Consider the following 26,135-nt stretch of genomic DNA (forward strand, 5'->3'; position numbering starts at 1 on the left):
AGATGTTAGCATTTTTCATTGCAGAGAAGCTCATCCTGAGACCATATGAGGCCAGATGAAAGGAATGGTAGAAGCTCATTAGTAGATCACCTGAGGCTAGATTAAAGGAGTGCAGGCCCTGCACACACCCTGATCCTTATCAGCAACTCCACTCTAGAACCATTGCTGTTAAACTCCACCAAATCCTCCCGGTTGGGACTCTCAGTTTTTGAAGGGCACAAGCCCGCTGTGTCCCCCTTTGCATGTCAAAGCAATAAAGCTATTCTTTTCTACTTCACCCAAAACTTTCTCTCTGAGATTTGATTCGGCACCAGTGCACAGAGGCTGAGTTTTCAGCATTAAAAGCAGTTAAAATTCAACACACATTGATGATAAAAACTCCAAAAATTAAGAAGACATCCGGGCTTCCATGGTGGCGCAGTGGTTGAGAGTCCGCCTGCTGATGCAGGGGATACGGATTAGTGCCGCGGTCGGGAAGATCCAACATGCTGCGGAGCGGCTGGGCCCGTGAGCCACGGCCGCTGAGCCTGCACGTCCGGAGCCTGTGCTCCGCAACGGGAGTGGCCACAGCAGTGAGAGGCCCGCATACTGCAAAAAAAAAAAAAAAAAAAAAGACTTCCACAATCTGGCAAAGGGTATCTCTGTAAAATGAACAGCTAATATCATACTTAATGGTAAAATATTGGCTTTCTCCCTAATATCAGCAACAAGAATGCCCATTCTCCGTACCTCTTTTCAACATTTTACCATAGTTCAAGCCGTTAACATAAGGCAAGGCAAAGAAATAAAAGATATAATAATTGAGAAGGAAGCGAAATTGTCTGTTTTCAGATGACATAATAATTTACACGGAAGTCATAGGAACTGGCAAAAGTACTAGAACTAGTAAGTGAACTTAGCAAGGTCTTAGGATTCAAGGTTAATAAATAAAAATTATTTGTATTTTTATACAGTAGCAGCAAATAGTTCTAAATTCAAATTTTAAGAGTAGCTAAAGTATATGGATATAGATATATAGATACATAGTATAGTGTAGAAATAAATGGAATAAAAGAAGCTATATGGTTGGTAACCAAGCATAGGTAAAGTAATTCAACATCACGCATTAGGGAGATGCAAATTAAAACCACAGCGAGATGTCATTACATACCCATAGCACATTTTAATCAAAAAGAAACAAACGGGCTTCCCTGGTGGCGCAGTGGTTGAGAGTCCGCCTGCCGATGCAGGGGACACAGGTTCGTTCCCAGGTCCGGGAAGATCCCACATGCTGCGGAGCGTCTGGGCCCGTGAGCCATGGCCGCTGGGCCTGCACGTCCGGAGCCTGTGCTCCACAACGGGAGAGGCCACAACAGTGAGAGGCCCGCGTACCACAAAAAAAAAAAAAAAGAAACAAACAAACAAAACCCCTGGTAATATCAAGCGCTGATGAGGATGCGGACCAACTGGAACTCTCAGACATTGTTAGTGAGAATACGAAGTGCTGCAGCCACTCTGGAAAACAGTTTGATGGTTTCTGATAAAGTGATGTATATACTACCCACCATACAAACCCAGCAATCCTGTTCCTAGATATTTACCTGAGAGAAATAAAAGCTTATGTTCATACTAAAAAAAAATGTATGTGAATGGCTACAGTAGCTTTATCAATAATCATTCAAGCCTGGAAATGAGCCAACTCTCCTCCAACAGATGAATGGATAAGTAAACTGTGGTCGATCCACACAAAGAAATATTACTCAGCAATATAAAAGAGGTTAACTGCTGATCCACACAACACGTCTAAAACTCCAATCAAAAAAGCCAGAGTCAGGAGGCTACACTCAGAATCATTCTACTTATACGACATCCTGGAAAAGGCAAAACTAGAGAGGCAGAAAACAGATCAGTTGTTGCCGGGGCCTGGAGACAGAGGGAGGGATGTACTACAAAGGGGCAGGAGAGGAATTTGGGGGGTGATGGAATGGCTCTATATGTTGATAATCGTGGCAATCACATGACTGTGCATCTTTGTCAAAACACACAGAAAGGTACATGAAAAAGGGTCAACTTTCCTGTATGTAAGTTATACCTTAATAAACCTGACCAAAATATTGTCTTTCTATGTATTAGCAAAAAAACACCCAGAACATGAAGTTTTTTAAAAATATATTTTTAAAGGCTCTCAAGGAATGCTTATTCAAATGGATTCAATTTTTAAAGCACTGACATAGAAAAGGAGAATGAAGAACTTTGAGGGTATTAAACTAAAGGGGGAAGAACTCTGTAGATAAAATGCCCCCCTCAACGCTCCTCCCCAGTGTAGTGAAGCTAACCATAGCTCTAGAGAAGTCCTCTGTCCTCCACACAGGATGTTTACTATTATCTCTTAATACAGACCCATCCTGAGGACCATAAACATTACCTGCCAAGAAGCTGACATTACCACACTGAAATCCTAAAGGAAGTTTTTCTCTTTGTATGGTATATACCCCAAAGTAAACGTTATGAACAGACAGGACTTTTAGGGTTCGGCAGGTATCTATACTCTGGAAACATCACAGCCGTGAGTATGATTCTGCAGTTAGAAGGCAATGTATTATGAAAAAGAAATGTCAATAAATTGAGATAAGAACAGTTTAGAAACATGTATCAATATTTATTATATATACCAACTTCAGGCCTTAACAGTTATCAATGCTCGTTTGAAAACTCACTAATGCTTGTTGCGATATAAGTTCAGTGCTGGTTAAAGATTTTCTCAAGAGTGGACAGCTTCCATCTTTCTTCACAGGAAATCAGATCTTTGATTCCAGTCTATATATCTAAGTGGCCAAAATTTGGGTCCCAAATGTCTAGTTGTCTCTTCACTCACCTAAGTTTTGGTTGTGTTCCTCTGAAACTGATTCATTTCTGCAAACTAGAGAGAAGTAATGGTGTATGTATAGCAGTTATGAATGTAACACTGTTTTCTTTCTTCCTTTCATCCATCCATCCATCAAATGTTTGTTTAGTGTCTACTATGACCAATGTCATGCATGAATTCTCACAATAAAGATAAGTTTATCTAACTATTTATATTGTGCTTAGAACAGGGCCAGGCGTTGTATTAACACATTAATCCTCACAAACAGCCAATGAGGTATTTTACCAAAGAGGAAACTGAAGCGTAGAGAGGTTAATTTGTCCAAGGTCACACAGGTAGTAAGTGGTAGAAGCTGAAGCCAAACTCAGACATTCTGACTCAAAAATCACCACTGTCCTCTGAAAAAGGTGGAAAAACAGACAGGGACCACCAGATCATGCAGGGCAGGGCACTTCACAGGATGACATTTGGTTTCTTTTTAGTGGTAATACAAAGAAATTAAAGGTTTTCTACATAGGGCTTTCTATAAACCCATTTGTGTTTTCACCGGATGGGTCTGGCTGTAGCATGGAGAATGGCTAGAAGGGTCTGGTGCATAAATTTATTATCTCACAGTTCTGGAGGTCAGAAGTCTAAAATGGGTCCACAGGGCTGAATTCTTTCTGGAGACACTTCGGAAGAAGTAGTAGTAGTAGTAGTAGTAGTAGTAGCAGTAGCAGTAGCAGTAGCAGTAGCAGTAGCAGTAGCAGTAGCAGTAGCAGTAGTAGTAAGGCCAACTGGCCCGAGGCAGGGGAACACGATCAGATTCACAGGTTGCATCAGACCGAAATTCTCGGGACCACCCACTTCCAGAAACTGACCTGGGGACTTTGAACCCAGCCCAGCCTTCCCGCCTTTCGAGGGGCAGGACTAACGGTCCCCCAGGATACCCGAAAAGACCACCAAATAAGGAATACCCTGCGCCCTCCCAGATTCACCACACCCCTTTCCCTTCTTCCCCTATAAAATCTTGCCCGACCCTCGCCCGGGTGCGACTTCTCTGGCCCCTTTCTCTCGGACCAGTGAACCTCGCCCGGGAGCGCTCCCTAATAAAGCTCACTTGAAGCTTTCCTCTGTTTCGCGGTGCCGTTTGTTAAGATCCGACCTTACAGTAGTAGTCTTTTCCAACTTCTAGACGTTCCCTCCTTCCATCTTTAAAGCCACCAGCGCAATATTTTATTTCCTCTCTCAGCCTCCTGACACTTTCTTACAAGACCTTTGTGATGACATTGCCCCCCACCCTCACCCCGGATAATCCAGGATCATCTTCCCATCCAAAGATCTTGACCTTATTCACATCTGCAATGTAAGGTGATGTGTTCATGGGCTCTGGGAATTAGGATGTGGCTATCTATGGGGGACCATATATCAACCTACTGCAACCCCAAGTGTGTGCTTTAGTGACTGGGGGATGGGAAGACATAGGAACACCATGGATTATTAAGTTACAAGCCAACTGATTCTTCAACTTGGGACGTTCACTTCATGGATCTTAATGAGGAATACTTTTTTTTTTTTTCCTTTTCTGGGCTTTAGGCAGGTGGTTTTATTTCAAGTAAAAACACAAGGCTGAACAGAGGTAGAGCTATTAAGTGGCAGAGTGACAGCCTTTGGGATCATAGTTCTGCATTCCCCCTGGCAGCACCTCACTCCAGGACCCTTTAGCAAAAGCCCTAACTAATCACTGCTCCCAGGAGCATTTGCATTCAAAAATAGGACAGAGAAGGGAGACTAATGCTTTGCATAAAGATATGAATTTATAATGAAAGCATGTTAGGCCCCTTGGAGATATCTGAGGCAATATGTAGACAAAGGCAGAATAAAAACATAATTATAAGCAAATTTTAATATTCTGCAGTTTTGTAGTGGTGGTAGTGATCTACTCAAACCTGTCCCCCACCCTTTTTTTTTTTTTTTTCTTTGTAAGGCACACTGAGTAATTTGTTTAAAAGAACAAGTTCTGTTTCAAGAGTGCATTCTTTCATTGAAACAACAAAAAGTACCTGTTTGAAGAAAAAGTCATTCACTCGTTTTGTTCTCATAAAAGTTTAACAGAAGCTAACTAAAGTTTAAGATGTCCCAGAGGACAAATATATTTCTCAGCAAATGTAGAATCGCAATTTTCATTGGTGCTAGGAGTTTTTCCACACAAATGCAATTTTATTTCACATTTAATACAGGTAAGTAAATAGACAAATCAATTTTAGCAGTTCTGAAATTTCATACTGAGTCATTAGTTTTAAAAGATGGGACTTCAGTAATAGTTAAAAGAACAGAGGCCCAAGGGTAAAGACTGAGAATAATCACCTTCAAAATTCTGACTTAGCAGCAGCCTCAGATCAGAACCAAGAGTGGTGGCACAGTGGTTAAGCCTCTGCCTGCAAATGCAAGGGACACAGGTTTGATCCCCAGTCCAGGAGGATTCCACATGCTGAGGAGCAACTAAGCCCGTGCACCACAATTACTGAGCCCACAAGCCACAACTACTGAAGCCCGTGACCGTAGAGCCTGTGCTCTGCAACGAGAGAAGCCACCACAATGAGAAGCCCTCATGCCTCAACGAAGAGCAGCCCCCGCTTGCTCCAACTAGAGAAAGCCCACGCGCAGCAATGAAGACCCAACGCAGCCAAAAATAAACAAACAGATAAACATTAAAAAAAAAAAAAAAGAGGAGTGTAAACCAGCTTTCTTGTGATGTTCTCCATCAGATTTATTACTTTTAAATATAGGAATTCCTATGGAATTCCCTAGTGTAATTACACAAACCCCCTCTTCTTTCCTTAAGACTGCATACTCTGATGGATTCTGACAAGACCAAGCTAGATAAAATTAACACCTGTCCTCACATCTAGTGGTAGAAACAGAGATATAAACATAATATTCAGTGCAGCATAAAAATAAAATTGACAGGTAAATGCAGCAATTGAACATACACTCAAAGTAAAAAGAGTATAGAGTCAGAGAAGAGAGTCTTCCCATAGGAAATCAGACTTAACCTAAAATAATTAAAACCTTCTCAAGACGAATCTCCTCCCGCTTCCCCAGCAACACCAACTAAGATATTTAGTCCCAGTTAAGTACTTCTTATACTGTTTCTTTTAAAATAATTATGGCAATTATATAAGGTTTTGCCATCCTGGGCAATGTGAGTTCGGAAAGCACCATAAAGAAGCTGTGCTAAGTAACTTCCCTGAGCCTCAGTTTATTTATATGTAAAATAGGTTTACAGGAATGTGTGTAAAGCAATCGAAGTCCCCAGCACATAGGAGGTTCCTTCTAGACTAAAAAGGAACACTAATTTACATTAGTAAAGTAAGTTTAATTTTTAGTTAGTTTTTTTACATTCTAGTTCATTTCCTTTATCTGGCTTTGAGAGCAAAGAGCTGGCCCCTGCAAAATCACTTCACACTAGAGACTTATATCAAATCCTTATGTTTTTCACCTTAAACTTATACAATGCTACATGTCGATAAGATCTCAATAAAACTGGAAAAAATAAAACAGTAAAATAAAACTGATCACTGAGTAAAGAACTGAAAAAGCTTAGGTTACTGAGATTCCTTACTGAAAAAACACATGCTTTTAAATTTAGCTGTACACAGTAAATCCCGACTGATTTTACACTGGAATTGTTCTAATAACACCTGGGATTCTAGTTAAACCCTGTTAGTGCATCTTCCTATTTTTTTAATAACAGTTTTATTGAGACATAATTCACATGTCATAAAATACATCTATGGTTTTTAGTATAGTCACAGATTAGGCAGTTGCCACTGTAATCAATTTTAGAGCACTTTCATTACCTCAAAAGAAACCTCAAACCCTTTAGCAGTCAGTTCCCATTCTGCCCAAGTTCTCCCCATCCAGCCCTAGGAAAACACTAATCCACTTTCCATCTCCATAGATGTGCCTATTCCAAACATTAAATGTAAGTGGAATTATGCAATATATGGTGTTTTGTGAACTGGATTTTTTTTTAATTTTATTTATTTTTTTATACAGCAGGTTCTTATTAGTCATCCATTTTATACACATCAGTGTATACATGTCAATCCCAATCGCCCAATTCATCACACCACCACCACCACCACCCCCGCCGCTTTCCCTGCTTGGTGTCCCTACGTTTGTTCTCTACATCTGTGTCTCCATTTCTGCCCTGCAAACCGGTTCATCTGTACCATTTTTCTAGGTTCCACATATATGCATTAACATAAATTCCACATATTCTTAACCCACTCATCAGTTGATGGACATTTGTGTTGTTTCACTTTGTGGCTGTTATGAATAATTCTGCTATGAACAGTCACATATAAATTTCCGTGTGGATGTATGTTTTCAATTCTTTGGAGTATTTGCTGAAGAGTGGAATTGCTGGGTCACATAGCAACTCTATGTTTAACTTTTTTGAGAAACTACCAGACTGTTTTTCGAAGTGACGGCACCATTCTAAATTCCCACCAACAGTCTGTGAGGGTTCCGATTTCTTCACATCCTCACCAATGCTATTACTGTCTACCTCTTTTTTTTTTTTTTTTTTCCCGGTACGTGGGCCTCTCACTGCTGTGGCCTCTCCCGTCGCGGAGCACAGGCTCCGGACGCGCAGGCTCAGCGGCCACGGCTCACGGGCCCAGCCGCTCCGCGGCATGTGGGATCTTCCTGGACCGGGGCACGAACCTGTGCCCCCTACATCGGTAGGTGGACTCTCAACCACTGCGCCACCAGGGAAGCCCTTGTCTATCTTTTTTATTTTAGCCATCCTAGTGGGTGTAAAGAGGTATTTCACTGTGCTTTTGATTTGCATTTTCTTTCCTGACGGATAATGATGTCAAGCAGCTTTTCATGTGCCTATTGGCTACTGGTACCTATTTTGAAGACATTTCTATTCAAATCCTTCACCTATTTTTAAATTGGGTTATTTCTCTTTTCACTGTTGACTTTTAAGATTTATTTTTTTTGCAGATACAAGCCCCTTATCAGGTATTTGATTTGCAAATATTTTTTCCTATTCTGTGGGTTGTCTTTTCACTTTCTTGCTCGTGTACTTTGTTTTTATTTTTTAATTGAAGTATACTTGATTTACTATGTTGTGTTAGTTTCTGGTATACAGCAAAGTAATTCACAGATATATACTTTTTCAGATTCTTTTCCATTATAGGTTATTACAAGATATTAAATATAGTTTCCTGTACTATACAGTAAGACCTTGTTGTTTATCTATTTTCTATAAAGTAGTGTGTATCTATTCATCCCAAGCTCTTCATTTATCCCTCCCCCGCCACCACCTTTGATAACCACGAATTTGTTTTCTATGTCTGTGAGTCTGTTTCTGTTTTGTAAATAAGTTCATCTGTATTATGTTTTTAGATTCCACACATAAGTGATATCAGATGATATTTGTCTTTCTCTGACTTACTTTGTTTAGTATGATAATCTCTACGTCCATCCATGTTGCTGCAAATGGTATTACTATTGCTGGTGTCCTCTGTAGCACAAAAGCTTCTAATTTGGGTGAAGTTTATCTTTTCTTTCCTTTCAGTGCCTATGCTTCTGCATCATATTTAAGGAACCACGGCCTCATCCAAGGTCACAAAGGTTTATGCCTGTGTTTTCTTCTAAGAATTTTATAGGTTTAGCTGACTGTTAGGTCTTTGGTCCCTGTAGAGTTAATTTTTATATATGGTGTGAGGTAAGGGTTGAACATCATTCTTTTGCATGTGTATATGCATCACTTACTGAAAAAACTGATTTTCTCCCCCACTGAATCATCTTGGCAACTTTGCCAAAAAAATCAGTTGATAACTAATGTGAGGGCTTATTTCTGGACTCTCAATTCTATTCTATTGCTCTCTATGTCTCTAATATTTTTAAAATATTTTTATTCCGGCATTTGCTTTGAATAAAACATTGGTATATATAGAAGCATAAGAAGAAATTTAAAGGAAATATCATAAGAACCTGCTGTATAAAAAAATAAATAAAATTCAAAAACAAGAAAATAAAAAAAAAGGAAATATCAATTCCCCTGTGGGAGAACAAGCTACTGGTTCCAATTCTCACACCTCTCTAGTGGTTATATACACACATGCCCTTGCCTTATCAAGGTGGGGGAAATGTACTGTGAGTGTGGACCATCTGACCCTGGGCTTGTCCATGCAATTAGCTCTGACTTTTAGGATGTCAGTGAATGTGACATAAGCAGACACTTCAAATGCTCTTGTACAGTTGGTCTTACTTTCTTGTGCTTTGGGGATCACATGAAAAGAATATGCCCTGCATAGCCCCAGGTTCCAAATGAACGACAGATGCTTGGAACAATCCTGAACCCGCTCTGTGATTGGGAGCCCAGCCAAGTTTAGCCAGACCCTAGTCAGAACTCAGAGGCTTGGGCAAGAAATAAATGCTTATCACTGTTTCCCACTACAGCATTTGTGGTTGGTTGCTCTGTAGCAATACCTAACTAAAACGCCTACCACTTAGAGAGAACCACTCCTATCAGTTTGGTCTTTTGACAGAAAATGAGATTATGAAAAATAATTATATATTTATATATGCATATCTGCACTCCTGTTGTTTTTACTTAGCATTTTCCCATAATACCCTGTGTTTAAAAGTTCTTGATAAACACTCCTTTTATTATCCACCTATTTCAACCTTTAAAAGCCATACATTTCTCTTAACCATTTCTACATTACTTTTATTATTATAAGTAAAAGTACAATGAATTGTGTTTACTTTCCCTCTCTCAGATAAATCTTCTACATTTCACGTTTTCCAAGGAATGGATTCCTAGAAGTAAAACCTTCAATAAGCACCTTTAACCAGGGTTCAAGGTAAAACCACTGCATCCAGATTCCCATGTTATTACTATTCATATTTTCACTTACACTCTTCAGCGAAACCCAGACTATTTAGCTTAAGAAAAACAGGCAAATTTGATTTCACTTTTTGAAAAACCATTTTTGTGAATCCTTCTAGCATGTTCCATTATACTGTCTTTGGACATTTACAATTTATTCTAAAGAAGAGTCGTTCCCACACACAAAGAAAAAACAAACAAGAAAACAACTATACAAAGCCCTCCCTTATTTTCCTTTGGGCTTATTTGGAAATAGGGCATGGGGACAAAACATGAGCACATTTGTTTTTGCTTTTAATACTGGCATAGTCATATACCTTCAGTGATGGTATCCAGGGTACAAGCCAGGTCTAATTTTCTTTATACCTGTAACAGTGCCTGGCACAATGCATAGGTGCATTCATTAAATATTCGATGAATAAATGTATGTAAGAAATTAAGAAAATGTTAAAACAGCCTTTCAGGCCAGAAATTACTGCCCTCACAATGATTAATAACTAGTTTTAAGGCTTCTAGAGTGACGAATATGCTACAACTAAAATTAGATATAGGACTCTAAAGAGCAGACCAGATGGCTGAGACTGTATCTGAAATTTTCTGGGTCCTTCTTAGCAAACAAATGTATCTCTCTCTGTTCCCTCTTCAACTTTCCTTTCCCCAAGGAAAAAAATCACTTTTTTTTTTTTTTCAGATCATCTAATAACAATTTTTGTTTGTTTGTTAACAGGTTTATTGTGATTCATATACTCAACTAATTCACTCAAACCCCTTTGTAGTTAATATTAAGTAGTATAAAATTTCAGGATTAATGCCTTAATTCGATTTTTTTAACATCTTTTTGGAGTATAAATGCTTTACAATGGTGTGTTACTTTCTCCTTTAAAACAAAGGGAATCAGCTATATATATATATATATATATATATATATATATACACACACACACATATAGCCCCATATCTCCTCCCTCTTGCATCTCCCTCCCACCCTCCCTATCCCACCCCTCTAGGTGGTCACAAAGCACCGAGCTGATCTCCCTGTGCTATGTGGCTGCTTCCCACTAGCTATCTATTTTACATTTGGTAGTGTATATATGTCCATGCCACTCTCTCACTTCGTCCCAGCTTACCCTTCCCCCTCCCCGTGTCCTCAAGTCCATTCTCTACGTCTGCATCTTTATTCCTGTCTTGCCCCTAGGTTCTTCAGAGCCTGGTTTTCTGTTTTTTTTTTTTAGATTCCATACATATGTGTTAGCATACAGTATTTGTTTTTCTCTTTCTGACTTACTTCACTCTGTATGACAGTCTCTAGGTCCATCCACCTCACTACAAATAACTCAATTTAGTTTCCTTTTACGGCTGAGTAATATTCCTTTGTATATATGTACCACATCTTCTTTATCCATTCATCTGTTGATGGACGCTTAGGTTGCTTCCACATCCTGGGTATTGTAAATAGAGCTGCAGTGAACATTGTGGTACATGACTCATTTTGAATTACGGTTTTCTCAGGGTACATGCCCAGTAGTGGGACTGCTGGGTCGTATGGTAGTTCTATTTTTAGTTTTTTAAGGAACCTCCATACTGTTCTCCATAGTGGCTATATCAATTTACATTCCCACCAACAGTGCAAGAGGGTTCCCTTTTCTTGACACCCACTCCAGCATTTACTGTTTGTAGATTTTTTGATGATGGCCATTCTGACCAGTGTGAGGTGATACCTCATTGTAGTTTTGATTTGCATTTCTCTATTGATAAGTGATGTTGAGCATCCTTTGATGTGTTTGCTGGCAATCTGTATATCTTATTTAGAGAAATGGTCTGTTTAGGTATTCTGCCGATTTTTGGATACGGTTGTTTATTTGATATTGACCTGCATGAGCTACTTATAAATTTTGGAGATTAATCCTTTGTCCATTGCTTCATCTGCAAATATTTTCTCCCATTCTGTGGGTTGTCTTTTCATCTTGTTTATGATGTCCTTTGCTGTGCAAAAGCTTTTAAGTTTCATTAAGTCCCATTTGTTTATTTTTGTTTTTATTTCCATTTCTCTAGGAGGTGGGTCAAAAAGGATCTTGCTGTGATTCATGTTGTACAGTGTTCTGCCTAGGTTTTCCTCTAAGAGTTTTATAGTATCTGGTCTTACATTTAGGTCTTTAATCCATTTTGAGTTTATTTTTCTGTGTGGTGTTAGGGAATGCTCTAATTTCATTCTTTTACATGTAGCTGTCCAGTTTTCCCAGCACCACTGATTGAAGAGGCTGTCTTTTCTCCATTGTGTATTCTTGCCTCCTTTATCAAAAATAAGGCGACCATATGTGCGTGGGTTTATCTCTGGGCTTTCTATGCTGTTCCATTGATCTGTGTTTCTCTTTTTGTGCCAGTACCATACTGTCTTGATTATTGTAGCTTTGTAGTATAGTCTGAAGTCAGGGCACCTGATTCCTCCAGCTCTGTTTTTCTTTCTCAAAAATGTTTTGGCTATTCGGGGTCTTTTGTGTTTCCATACAAATGCGAAATTTTTTGTTCTAGTTCTGGGAAAAATACCATTGTTACTTGGACAGGGATTGCATAGAATCTGTAGATTGCTTTGGGTAGTAGAGTCATTTTCACAATGTTGATCCTTCCAATCCAAAAACATGGTATATCTCTCCATCTGTTTGTATCATCTTTCTTTCATCAGTGTCTTGTAGTTTTCTGCATACAGGTCTTCTGTCTCGTTAGGTAGGTTTATTCCGAGGTATTTTATTCTTTTTGTTGCAATGGTAAATGGGAGTTTCCTTAATTTCTCTTTCAGATTTTTCATCATTAGTCTATAGGAATGCAAGAGACGTCTGTGCATTAATTTTGTATCCTGCTACTTTACCAAACTCACTGATTGGCTCTAGTAGTTTTCTGGTAGCATCTTTAGGATTCTCTACATATAGTATCGTGTCATCTGCAAACAGTGACAACTTTACTTCTTCTTTTCCAATTTGGATTCCTTTTATTTCTTTTTCTTCTCTGATTGTTGCAGCTAAAACTTCCAAAACTGTATTGAATAATAGTGGTGAGAATGGATTCCTTTTATTTCTTTTTCTTCTCTGATTGTTGTGGCTAAAACTTCCAAAACTGTATTGAATAATAGTGGTGAGAATGGATAACCCTGTCTTGTTCCTGATCTTAGAGGAAATGCTTTCAGTTTTTCACAATCGAGAATGATGTTTGCTGTGGGCTTGTCGTATATGGCCTTTATTATGTTGAGGTAAGTTCCCTCTCTGCCTACTTTCTTGAGGGTTTTTGTCATAAATAGGTGTTGAATTTTGTCAAAAGCTTTTTCTGCATCTACTGAGATGATCATATGGTTTTTCTCCTTAAGTTTGTTAATATGGTATATCACATCGATTGATTTGCATATATTGAAGAATCCTTGCATTCCTGGGATAAACCCCACTTGATCATGGTGTATGATCCTTTTAATGTGTTGTTAGATTCTGTTTGCTGGTATTTTATTGAGGATGTGTGAATCTATGTTCATTGGTGATACTGGCCTGCATTTAATTTTTTTTGCTGACATCTTTCTCTGTTTTGGTATCAGGGTGACAGTGGCCTCGTAGAATGAGTTTGGGAGTGTTCCTCCCTCTGCTATATTTTGGAAGAGTTTGAGCAGGATAGGTGTTAGCTCTTCTCTAAATGTTGGATAGAATTCGCCTGTGAAGCCATCTGGTCCTGAGCTTTTGTTTGTTGGAAGATTTTTAATCACAGTCTCAATTTCAGTGCTTGTGATTGGTAGGTTTATATTTTCTATTTCTTCCTGGTTCAGTCTCGGAAGGTTGCGCTTTTCTAAGAATTTGTCCATTTTTTCCAGGTTGTCCATGTTATTGGCATATAGTTGCTTGCAGTATTCTCTCATGATCCTTTGTATTTCTGCAGCGTCAGTTGTTACTTCTCCTTTTTCATTTCTAATTCTATTGTTTTGAGTCTTCTCCCTTGTTTTCTTGAAGGTCTTTTCCTTCTGTGTTTCCTGTCTAGAGAAGTACCTTTAGCATTTGTTGTAAAGCTGGTTTGGTGGTGCTGAATTCCCTTAGCTTTTGCTTGTATGTAAAGCTTTTAATTTCTCTGTCGAATCTGAATGATATACTTGCTGGGTAGAATAATCTTGGTTGTAGGTTTCTCCCTTTCATCACTTTAAATATGTTCTGCCACTCCCTTCTGGCTTGCAGAGTTTCTGCTGAAAGATCAGCTGTTAACCTTACGGGGATTCCCTTGTACGTTATTTGTTTTTCCCTTGTTGCTTTTAATACTTTTTCTTTGTATTTAATGTTTGATATTTTGATTATTATGTGTCTTGGCATGTTTCTCCTTGGATTTTTCCTGGATGGGACTCTCTGTGCTTCCTGGACTTGACTGAATGTTTCCTTTCCCATATTAGGGAAGTTTTCAACTATAATCTCTTCAAATAATTTCTCAGTCCCTTTCTTTTTCTCTTCTTCTCCTGGGATCCCTATAATTCGAACGTTGGTGCATTTAATGTTGTCCCAGAGGTCTCTGAGCCTGTCCTCAATTCTTTTCATTCTTTTTTCTTTAATCTGCTCTGTGGTAGTTATTTCTACTATTTTATCTTCCAGGTCACTTATTCCTTCTTCTGCCTCAGTTATTCTATTATTGATTCCTTCTAAAGAATTTTTAATTTCATTTATTGTGTTGTTCATCATTGTTTGTTTGCTCTTTACTTCTTCTAGGCCCTTTTTAAATGTTTCTTGTATCGTCTCCATTCTATTTCCGAGATTTTGGATCATCTTTACTATCATTATTCTGAATTCTTTTTCAGGTAGACTGCCTATTTCCTCTTCATTTGTTAGATCTGGTGGGTTTTTACCTTGTTCCTTCATCTGCTGCATATTTCTCTGTCTTCTCATTTTGCTTAACTTACTGCATTTGGGGTCTCCTTTTTGCAGGCTGCAGGTTTGTAGTTCCTGTTGTTTTAGGTGTCTGCCTCCAGTGGGTAAGGTTGGTTTAGTGGGTTGTGTAGGCTTCCTGGTGGAGGGGACTAGTGCCTGTGTTCTGGTGGACGAGGCTTGTCTTTGTGGTGGGCAGGACCGTGTCTGGTGTTGTGTTTTGGGGTGTCTGTGGACTTATGATTTTAGGCAGCCTCTCTGCTAATGCATGGGGTTGTGCTCCTGTCTTGCTAGCTGTTTGGCATAGGGTGTCCAGCACTGTAGCTTGCTGGTCGTTGAGTTGAGGTGGGCCTTAGCGTTGAGATGGAGATCTCTGGGAGCGCTTTTGCTGATTGATATTACATGGAGTCGGGAGGTCTCTCGTGGACCAATTTCCTGAACTCAGCTCTCCCACCTCAGAGGCTCTGGCTTGACACCCGGCCGGAGCACCAAGACCCTGTCAGCTACACGGCCAGGTACGTGGGAGTTTCTTGCCTTTGGGAAAGTCTGAGGTCTTCTGCCAGCGTTCAGTAGGTGTTCTGTAGTTCTTCCACACGTAGATGTATTTCTGATGTATTTGTGGGGAAGAAGGTGACCTCCACATCTTACTCCTCGGCCATCTTGAAGGTGTCTCTCATCTAATAACAATTGATCTGGTTCCTTTTTGGCAACTGCGAAAACAATTACCTTGGGGATCCCAATGGCTGTCCTTGCACATGACATTCACTGACTTGCAGGATGTCTCATTGAGGGTCCCAATCATCTGTCATCTTACAAACTGAAGCCCTTATCTCACCTGGCCATCACCTCTCTCTGCGTCTCCTCTGTGGGGACCTAGGCCCCTCGGTTCCCAGTTGTGCAGTGGCTTCTCAGGGCCTGCCATCACTCACCACCTTGGGCTAAGCCTGGAGGTCCCCTTGCAAAGGCAAAGACTCCCACCTGGCTCAGACACTTGATACATTAAGTGCCACTGTTGTCTATTCACACACGGGCAACATTTTTTTTTAAAGTCAGCTTTGCAAGTCAGTGGGTTGGAAACTCCCCAGACAGAAGTGGAACAAAGGACAGGAAAACCCAACTAGGTTTACTTAAATTGAAGATACTTAGGAGAGGACAGCTGAGGTGCTACACTGGGAACCGGGAGATGACAGAAAAGGGAAGGTCCCAGGGTGCGTGCAGACACAGCCACCGTCTCAATTTGTTCAGGGCGCGTCCAGGCTACCGACGCCAGCAACTGATGGCACCCGGAGACTCTTTCTCCCTCCTCTGCCCCCTGCCATGGCACACACCCATTTCCCTGAGGGCGCAGGACCTGCTAACATAGCAGAGAAGGGTTAATGCATCCCCAGAAAACTGAGAATTGCTGCTCAGCTTGTAGGGAATGGTGGATGCCCCGTTTTTCTGTCAAATCATGTGCCTGGTATTGCGTAAGTAACAGAGGCGCTATACATACCCTAGTTGACTGAAGCACGTAAAGAAAACAGAAACGCAGGGCTGGAAAGTGCCCAGAGAAAACCTGATTACCTTGTCACCCAGGAGCAAACGTTCATTTCAACTCCTGAAGAGAACAAAGCATCTTGAAAGAGAATGAAAATGCAGATGAGACAGTTATCAGATAGTGGCTATCAGGACCAGAGAGATCCCTCACTTGGCAGCAGCTTAGTGCTTGGGAGTTTCGGTTAAGGCGCGTCCAGAACTGCCCGCTCACAAATGCTCCTGAATATTTGCTTAGAGTAGCCCTGCTACTCTAAGTTTCCCATCGTCAAGGAAACTGGCTGTGAGTTTTTAACCATTACAGCTGCGATGATGAAACAGTGAAGGAGATCCGTCTCTAAGTCAAAAAGTGCACCCAGAGATAAGGTTCATTTTCAATGCCCTGCGGCTGCTTCTGATGACATGGCACTGCACTTCTCAGTAAGTGGGGATCCAAGGCTGATTCATCTCCGAGTGAGCAAATGTCTCTTTCTCTCTAATAATACCCTGGGCTCCACCTCCTAATGATTTCATTACACGGTGGGGGCGGAGGGGGGATAGGAAAAGTGACAGAGAATGATTAATAAATATACGGCCAACTTTTAAATAAAGGGGAAAACAAAACCCCTTGAAACTCTATTACTAGCAGGGACAGAACTAATACTGGTGCTATGGACATGGCATCAGGCAGGTCATATAGACTCTGGGTGTAGCGTTCTATTCCTGTGTGTTGGCTAAGTAACTGAGGTGTGCAAATCCGTGCGAAGGTGAGTCACATTAAAATAACACCTACAGTTTTTGTTGATGTTTGTGTAAGAGGTTTGTTTCCCACCGTTGCAGATACTTTAGTGATTAAAATGAGAACATGCATTCTGCCAAGATTTCTGAGGGAATATGTGAATTTAGAAAATAGGGTACAGGATATAATAAAATAGCTCAATATTGTGAGGAAGTTTGTTAATTGAGAAAGCTACAAATTAAGAAACAACAACAACAAAGAAGGAGATGATTGCATTGCCTCTAACAGAAGGCATTCTGTTTTTTGTATCTTCAGGGGATTCTAGGATTTTCAAACAATTTTTTCAAAATCGTTTGATTTTATATAAAATGTACAAAAACTTGCTGAAATATCTCACTTGGTTTTATGTTCAGTAATTCAATTTTCACCCAAAGCAATGTAAACATATCTCCATGTATACAGAAGAAATGGATGGAATGAAGAAAAAAAGAAGGAGAAAGGAAGACAAAGAAAAATCTGAATCTCTTATTAATCTATTAGCCTAAAATTCATCAACACATGTAAAATGACTGCTTTTGTAGCCATATTGATTACTGTATTTGATACCCAATTTAATGAATTATCAGGCTGAAAACTCCATTACCTGGTGCAGCTTCTACTTCTTGTGAAAGGGTATGCCCTCTTTCATAGTTATTGAAAAATATGTTAATGTATGTAGCTATTTGTTCAAAGTTTGCATTTCAAACATAATAAAGTTTTGGAATGCAAATCAACTCATTTGTTTTCACTACTTGAAATGCTGCTTGGGGAAATTTTTAGGCAAGTTACCAAAAGTATCACACCTCCCCCAAAACAGACCAGGCTTGTTGTATGTTCCCAGCCTGCCGTGCTCTCATCTAACTTGTCCCTATACTAGGTTTTACCGTAAAGGGCTTGACATGTTAAGGGTTGTGTGTTAATTTGCCTTTACTCTTTATAGGACCAGGCATGTGCAGCACCTGCCCTGCACCTGACACTGTGCTAGGGGCTGATGGACGTGGTCCTGGCTTTCTGCTACTGAGAACAGTCGTGGGAAACAGGAGGACCGCAGGAGACAGCTAAGCCCAGGAAAGGGGGTGAGTCTGGGGAAGGGAACGCGTGGATGTGGGATGACAGTGCACCACGTGCAATTCGCTAGAAGACATCCAACCTCTCGGAGATTTGCAGCAAACTCCTTCTGCCAGCAGTTTCCAAATACTCAGGGTGGCAGCACCTTTTCTGCCTTGGCTAACAAGTGTTTATGACTGTGGCAACAATCTGAATCCCTGAGTTACATTTTAGGACTATTTCAGAAAATTAATCAGAAGTTCCGTAGCAGGAAAAAAAAAAAAGTTGCCTGCCTTATATATGGCCCTTGTTACCCACTTGTATTTTTAGGAATGTGTAGATTTCTCATTTGGGGGTAAGGCAACATACCTAGCTACCTACCTAAACATGTCATTTGCATTTTACACCTGGGGTTATTTATTTATTCTTCATCCCCCAAGAGATAGGTTTTATTGCTGATTACACTGTACAGGAAAAAAAAGGAAAAAAGAAAAGACGTAAAAAGTAAACTCTACTTTTAAGGGCTTAACAGACCATGAATCCTCTCAGTTGCTTTTCAATTTCTGTTCACTGAGATTGAGTTTGAGTTCACTGTCACCACAGTTGACTCAAAAAGTTTCTTTAAAAGGGGTAAATTCAACTTTGGTTATAAAAAACAAATGTACCGGGGCAGCAAAATATGTGGGAAAGAGAGTGGGGAAAATATTGTCTGAACTTCAGTAGAATCTGACGAATTCTCAGGAACACTGGGGAAATTTGTTGCCAATTGTCAGGACTTCACCCAACTTTCTAGAAACACCTGTAGTGCAAGAGATGGTGCTCTGGTTTCCTCTAAATTTCAAAGAATATAACACCTACTAGAAGCCAGATTCTCAGAGAGCGCTCGAGAAATTTTAGATTGACTCAGTGAAATGTCACACGAACAGGTAGCCCATGGACTCTCTAAGACACTGAGTGTGTTTTTTTTTTTTTCTTTTCTTTTTTTGGCTGCATTGGGTCTTCGTTGCTGCACGTGGGCTTTCTCTAGTTGTGGGGAGCAGGGCTACTCTTCTTTGTGGTGCGCGGGCTTCTCACTGCAGTAGCTTCTCTTGTTGTGGAGCACAGGCTCTAGGTGCGAGGGCTTCGGTAGTTGTGGCCCGCAGGCTCAGTAGTTGTGGCTCACAGGCTCAGTAGTTGTGGCTCATGGGCTCTAGAGCGCAGGCTCAGTAGTTGTGATGCACGGGCTTAGTTGCTCCACAGCACGTGGAATCTTCCCGGGCCAGGGCTCAAACCCGTGTCCCCTGCATTGGCAGGTGGATTCTTAACCCCTGCACCACCAGGGAAGCCTGAGCGTACATTTCTGACAATCGTAAGTAGGAAACACATGGTTTTTTTTGTTTTTTTGCGGTACGCGGGGCTCTCACTGTTGTGGCCTCTCCCGTTGCGGAGCACAGGCTCCGGACGTGCAGGCTCAGCGGCCATGGCTCACAGGCGCAGCCGCTCTGCGGCATATGGGATCTTCCCAAACCAGGGCACGAACCCGTGTCCCCTGCATCGGCAGGCGGACTCTCAACCACTGTGCCACCAGGGAAGCCTGGAAACCCATGTTTGCTGCATTCTGCTGAATTTGGATCTTATTTTAACAATGTAACGGTTTTCTGCTGGATTTTAATTGGTAGCCATGAAAAGAATGAATTGAACATGTCATTCTGATATATTTTTAAGGTAGCGAAATAGCCTATTGCACAATGAAATATTACCCAGTTGACATCTATATAGCAGTATATCTTTGGATTAAAGAGATGACCCCAAGAGATTCAAGCTGTTTTTCCAGTAAAGGTGATTGCTATGCCTGGAACCAGAAATATTAAGGCGACATGAGCAAAGGCTGAAGGTGTTTTCAGGGAACAAGCAGAGCAAACAGAATTATAGAAAATATGGGATCAATTGTCAAAACTCCAGTAATACCCAGCCTTGTATGGAATTTATCTGGTCCACAAAAAATTGTCATTCTTGGTAAAATTTATACTCCCACTTGACTATCTCACGTTGCCTATAAGACAACCAGTTTTCGGTCAAAGTTATCATCCTGTTTAAGAGAAAATATCACAATAAGATGGGGAAAAATAGTGTATGGCTGTTTTATGGCCAAAAAATTAATCATTGAAAAATTTTTGAATGATCAAATGAAAATTTGAAAAATAATTCTATATTCAACAGCTATAAAAGCAGAACACATAGCAAATTCTAGGGGAGACTGCTTGGTTGTGTAAAATATTCAATTATCTCCCCACTGAGACATTCAATAGTTTATTACTTCAACAATTTAACTGCAAAGGATAGACATTTATTATTTTTACAAGTATGGTTATAACTTACTACTTACTCTGCCAGGCAGTAAAAGTCACTCAGGAATATCAATGTTACATTTTTTTCTGACCTAGAATTCTTCCTGTTAATGACGATTACTGCAAAGTTAGAACATATGTGATATTATTTCCGTAAATGCTGACATTTCAAAGACATCAGCTTCTAAACTTGAAGAGGAAGCTATCTTTGTTGTTTGTTAACGATTTTTTATCTTTGCTTCTCAGGCTTAGTAAATTACTAATGCTTGCCTTTAATTCCTTAACATTCTCACTTATTGAAACCTTTAAAAATACAAGAATACTTGCTTTTATTGTCACTGTTGTTTTAAAAATTCTTTTTCTACATGGTGTGAAATCATCAGAGAGAAAGAAACAGGATTATTTTTATCAAAAGCGGCATAACTCTGATTAGTAATACTTAAGTTTGTTTAAAAAAGGAGCTAAATGCTTTGTATGCTGTTTCTGTTTTCTATGTTGTGACATTTTACTAATTTCATTAGCAAGTTAAACAGTGATAACAGTAAGTTAAGTTGTAAAAGTGAAGAAAGCGTGGTTTTTGTACTTCCTGAACGTATCCATTTAGCCAAGTTCTATCTTCTGTGGTTCTACCAGAATTATGTTTGGAAAACACCAAACCATTTAAATAAATCTTTAGATTGAAAATCATGTCATTTAAATTAGTACAGAACAAAGGTTTTATGGTTGGAAGATCTGAGATTGGGTCTACGTTCCATGATTTACCAGACACGTGATTTTTGGCAAATTATTTAACTTGTTAGACACCTTTTCCCCCTTGTAAACTGGATAATAACCACACACCATTTCACTGGTGGGGAGGTGTGGGAGGTAGCTCATGAGAGAGAACAGGAAGAAATGCTTTGTAAAAGCGAGGGCAGCACACAGCAGGTGGAATGTTACTTTTGTTCTTTAAGTTCATATGAAAAATGCCTTTCGAAATTTTTGGAGGAAACACTCAAGATTTCTAATCTACAGTTCCCAACAAGAGATCCTCCATTCTTTTCTTTCACATGTAAAAAAAAGTTGCTGAAATGACCTAACCACTTTTTCAGATGGCCACACTTGAGTTATGCTAACTTTTCTACTCGAGATTCCTTTTCATTGTCTGCTTATTTCAAATAAATAGAAATATTGTTTTTATCTTCTCCAGGCCTATTAACTACGTCTTCATTTTCTTTTATAGCCTGTTCCTTTCTGGCTTCATCAAAAAATTCAGCCTCTTCACAGTTCAAAGTACCACACACATTCTAGGTTTGTGATACAAATTTTCTCTTTCCCACATTAAAATTGTTTTAGATTTAAGTTTCTTGTCATGTTGGCTCATATTTAAATACTTATTAATGAAACTGGCAATGGTATTTACTTTCAATTTGATTAACTCTGCCTAGAACTTTTACTGTTCAAAGATCTGCTCTGGTCTCCCGCTGAATAGCAATCCTCTCTTATTTTCTTTCTTCTCTTCCGGCTTCGCATGGCTGTGTGCAAGGCCACCAGAGATGCCTGTGCTCACTTGTGTGTGTGTCAAGAACTCTAGTTCATCCTTTAGGACTCAATTCAGAAGTCCCTTTGCTCCTACTGTGCCCCATAAACATCTTTATGGGAGCAGCTTTTAGACTGGAATTACAATTATCGAGTTACACTTCATTCTGCCTCTCAGATTACGGATCCACACTGGCAAGACAAAGCCCAAGATTTCTTCATATTGGTATTTCTAACACGTAACAGAAAGGTCATAAATGTTCGTTAAATGGCAAAATGACTACATTTTTCTTTAGAAATGAGCTGCCAGTTTTTCTTTAAAATGGCAACAGGTGGCAATTTGGATTTTTGTCTCTGTTTTCTGTAGGATGTCATCATCATGGCACCTGCATCACTGATTCTTTTGGGGGCCACAGTGATACTGCAAGTAGACTTACTTCCTGATAAAAAATGTAAGCACCGTCTATTAAATTCAATAATATTTCTTTTTCTGAGAAAAAGTACATTACAAAAAGGATAGCATTATTTTCTCCTAAATAATAATTAATTAGGAAATTATGATTTTTTAAAAAGGGATGGAACATTTATTCTTATCAGAATACAAACTCTTTAAACATGCTCTATTTTAAGAAAGCAACGTCGGCTGAAATGCACATTTTACGCTGCAGTTTACCCACACTTCATATTCCAAGTGTGGGTAAACGGGCACTCAGAATAAAGCTGCAGCTGATGGCCGTATTTGAAACGTCTTCCCAGGCAAGGGAATGGTTCCAAGTCCTCACAACCAAAGAATAAGAAGCTTCCAGTAGGTTTGCTTCAGAAACTTGTTCATCAATGGGTTTAAAGAAAAGAAGAACTGCCACGTGGTTCCCCCATCAGCACTGTCTAAGAAACCTTGCTATGGCCATGACAATGTTCTGTACCTGCACTGTCCAGTGATAAGTGACTATTGAGCACTTGAAATATGGCTCATGCAATGAAGACAATGAACATTTGATTTTATTTAAATAAAATAGCCACATGTGGCCACTGGCTACCGTAATGGGCAGTGCAGTACAGACAGAGCCTCAGAACACTGTATGTGGCAGGTGTGGAAGCAGAGTCAGGGAAGGCTACTGAATATTAAAGGTCAGTGGAAACATCCTCACATGTAGTAAAGGAGGTTTCATAATTGTACAATATTGTAATTTTAGCAAAAATTATAAAGTTGTATAAACATATGCCCAAGAAAAAAGATAATGAATGTATCACATGTTAATGTCACTCTCGGTGATAGAAGCGTGGGTAAATTTTTCTTTTCTTTTTTGAGCATTTGTGCTTTCCAAGGTTTCTAAAAAGAACAGGCATTGGTTTTGTAATTTAAATGAAACCTTTTATTTTGTGAAAGCTTTTATTTTCAAGGCAGCATTAGAGAGCAGTTCATTAACGGGGAGAAGAGAACACTTTTCTTTCTATAAATGCCTATTTGAGTAATTTTGCTCACAAGTTTTTTTGACCTTCAATCATAATAAGAAATAAATCCTTTTAACATCATGAACCAGTACACATGCAAATATGTGAGTACACTTATAATAGAAACAAGAGGTTCGTGAAACAGTACTTCTTATATATTTGATGCACCTGGTATTTTCTATTCTATTTTCTTCCATGTCATTAAACACATTGCTACCCACAAACTAATACATTACTGCAGTCCATTAATGGATAATGACCCTTTGAAAATTATGCTTGTACTGAGTAATGATATAGTAAAATATTCAGATTTCAATAAAATACCTGTAGATGTTATAGGTAAATACCTGGGCAAAGTAAAAAGAAAATGAGCTAAAAACATTTCTAAGGAAACTTTTCCCAATATTATTTCAGTGTTATACATTCTGATAGCCATAATAAAATACTATACTACACAAAAAAATACTTAACTTTAAAATGCTATGTAAAATTAAACATTCTGTGGCTTTTTTCTTTTGATCTACAGTTTTACTTCTCCCACCTGTCAATTTCACCATTAAAGCTATCAATTTAGCTCAAGTTCTTTTACGCTGGGAACCAAATACTGATCAAGAACAAAGAAATGTCCAGCTAGGGTATCACGTGAAAATAAATGCTCCACAAGAAGAAGATGTAAGTGTTTATTCTGATGGCAATCCTTATTTAAATTTTAACTTTGGGGCTTCCCTGGTGGCACAGTGGTTGAGAGTCCGCCTGCCGATGCAGGGGACACGGGTTCGTGCCCTGGTCTGGGAGGATCCCGCATGCCGCGGAGCGGCTGGGCCCGTGAGCCATGACCACTGGGCCTGCGCGTCCAGAGCCTGTGCTCCGCAGAGGGAGAGGCCACAGCGGTGAGAGGCCCACATACCGCAAAAAAAAAAAAAAAAAAAAAATTTTAACTTTGACTGCATTTTCCTTATCAAAGAAATTTTAACTAAAAAAAAAAGAAAACCACTAAAGGGCTTTTTGTTATATTCCCAGTAGAGCAATGTCTCTATTGAAATGACTGAGAACCAGTGTCACACCTGCATTAAACAGCAGCTCGGAACATTTTAACTTTGGGACAATTCTTCCACTTAAAAATCAAGTTTAGTAACTTCTGAGGTAAAATGGTTCAGATATTGGTTTTATATAATTTCCTCTAAAATAGCCAAAAGAACAGAAGAGAAAAGCCAAATAAAAGAGGAGGAGGGCAGGGTACCTAATTGAAGAGGCCAAGTTCGAATCTCAGTTCGGCCATTTCCTGCCTTTAGAATCGTGGACCAGTCACTTAACCTCTCAGAGCCCCAACTTCACTGCAGTCATATATTAAAGCACCAGGTACCTAGCAGATGCTCAATAAAATTAAACAAATTAAATTCCAGTCAATATGGAATTCTAGAGAATTTTCCGTCAAAAGTTACCTCTGGGGAGGAGACTGGAACTAGAGATGGTAGTCAAAGGAAACTGGAGCCTTCATTGTAACATTTTGCTTGTTTTTATAAGAAGCATTTATTCAGGTATCCTTGAAGAATTAATTTTTGTATTTGTATTATGTATTTTTGAAACACGTACACATCTCGAATTGGGTAATTTATTTATTCATTTTTAAAACCACTTTATTTTGATATAACTGACCTGTAAAAAGCTGCACCTATTTCATGTCTACAACTTGATGAGTTTAGGGATAAGGACATAACCTTGAAGCAGTGGGTTTAATTTTTTCTAGCAAAACGATTTCAGTGCATTGTGTTTACGTGCCATTTTAAAAGTGGAAGAAAACGCCTAGTTGATTAAAATAGTTCTCTCAAGGCCACTTCCCCTTTGCATACCATGACTTGTGGGTCTTATTTTTAGTACGAAACCAGGAACACTGAGAGCAGACGCGTAACCATCCTTCATAAAGGCTTTTCAGCAAGTGTGCAGACGGTCCCATGGAACGACCGCTCCCTCCAGCCAAGCAGCTGGGTTTCCGCGGAACTTAGAGCCCCACCAGGTAAGGCAGGCCTCTAAGAGCCCAGTTTTATATTTCAGGCTTTGTAAACATAGGAAAGTCAGAAAACAAACACCTCAGTTTTCTCTTCTTTTTTCAGTCACCAGTTCCTGCTCGGTATCCTTTTACCTCATCAACATCCTCACCAAAGACCATGATCACTTCTCAGTGTCATAACCCAGCCAACGCTGGCTGGCACGTCCCTGCCAGCATTGCGGATGTTTCTCCTCCCCAGCTCAAAAGACAGAGGGTCATAAACTAAATCTGGGCCAATCAGGTCTCTCATAATTGGGTTCCAGGACATCTTTCCAACCACCCGCTATGTGATTCCTGCGCTCTTCTCAGATGGATTTACAGCCATGACGCCTACACACTAGCACAGTCCTGCCTCGGAGCCCTCGCTTTCCTGGGCTCACCTGCTTTTCTGAATCCTTCCTATACTTCATAGCCCAAATCAAATCATACCTGCTCTGTGAAGCCCTTTTTGATGTCCCCAATCACTACCCTTTCTAAAGAAACAATCAGAAGCTGTCATGGCAATGTCTTGCTCTTTTTTTTTTTTTTTAAATCTTTATTGGAGGAGAGTTAATTTACACTGTTGTGTTACTTTCCGGTGTACAGCAAAGTGAATCAGTTATACATATACATACATCCACTCTTTCTAAAAAAATTTTTTGACCATCTAGGGTCTCCTGGAACCTCAATTGTGAATTTAACTTGCACCACGAACACCAAGGCAAATAATTACACACACTTACGGCCGTACCAAGTTTCTCTTCACTGCACCTGGCTTGTTGGCAAGGATGCCCCTGAGGATACGCAGTATTTTCTCTACTATAGGTTAGTATCTGTTTTCACTTTCGCGAGTGGGTTGAT

General features: G+C 39.7%; 1 protein-coding gene across 1 annotated transcript in view; it reads left to right on the forward strand.

Moving 5' to 3' along the window:
- Positions 1–26,135, forward strand: part of IL5RA (interleukin 5 receptor subunit alpha) — a 53,617-nt gene that overhangs the window by 3,199 nt on the left and 24,283 nt on the right. Inside the window, exons 3-6 of the mRNA XM_060308642.1 lie at positions 22,164–22,248; positions 23,775–23,920; positions 25,124–25,262; positions 25,946–26,099. Of these exons, the coding sequence (XP_060164625.1) occupies positions 22,164–22,248; positions 23,775–23,920; positions 25,124–25,262; positions 25,946–26,099 (524 nt within the window). The remainder of the gene's footprint in view (positions 1–22,163; positions 22,249–23,774; positions 23,921–25,123; positions 25,263–25,945; positions 26,100–26,135) is intronic.

Source organism: Globicephala melas, chromosome 11 (assembly GCF_963455315.2).
Source record: "Globicephala melas chromosome 11, mGloMel1.2, whole genome shotgun sequence".
In the NCBI taxonomy this organism is placed as follows: Eukaryota; Metazoa; Chordata; class Mammalia; order Artiodactyla; family Delphinidae; genus Globicephala; species Globicephala melas.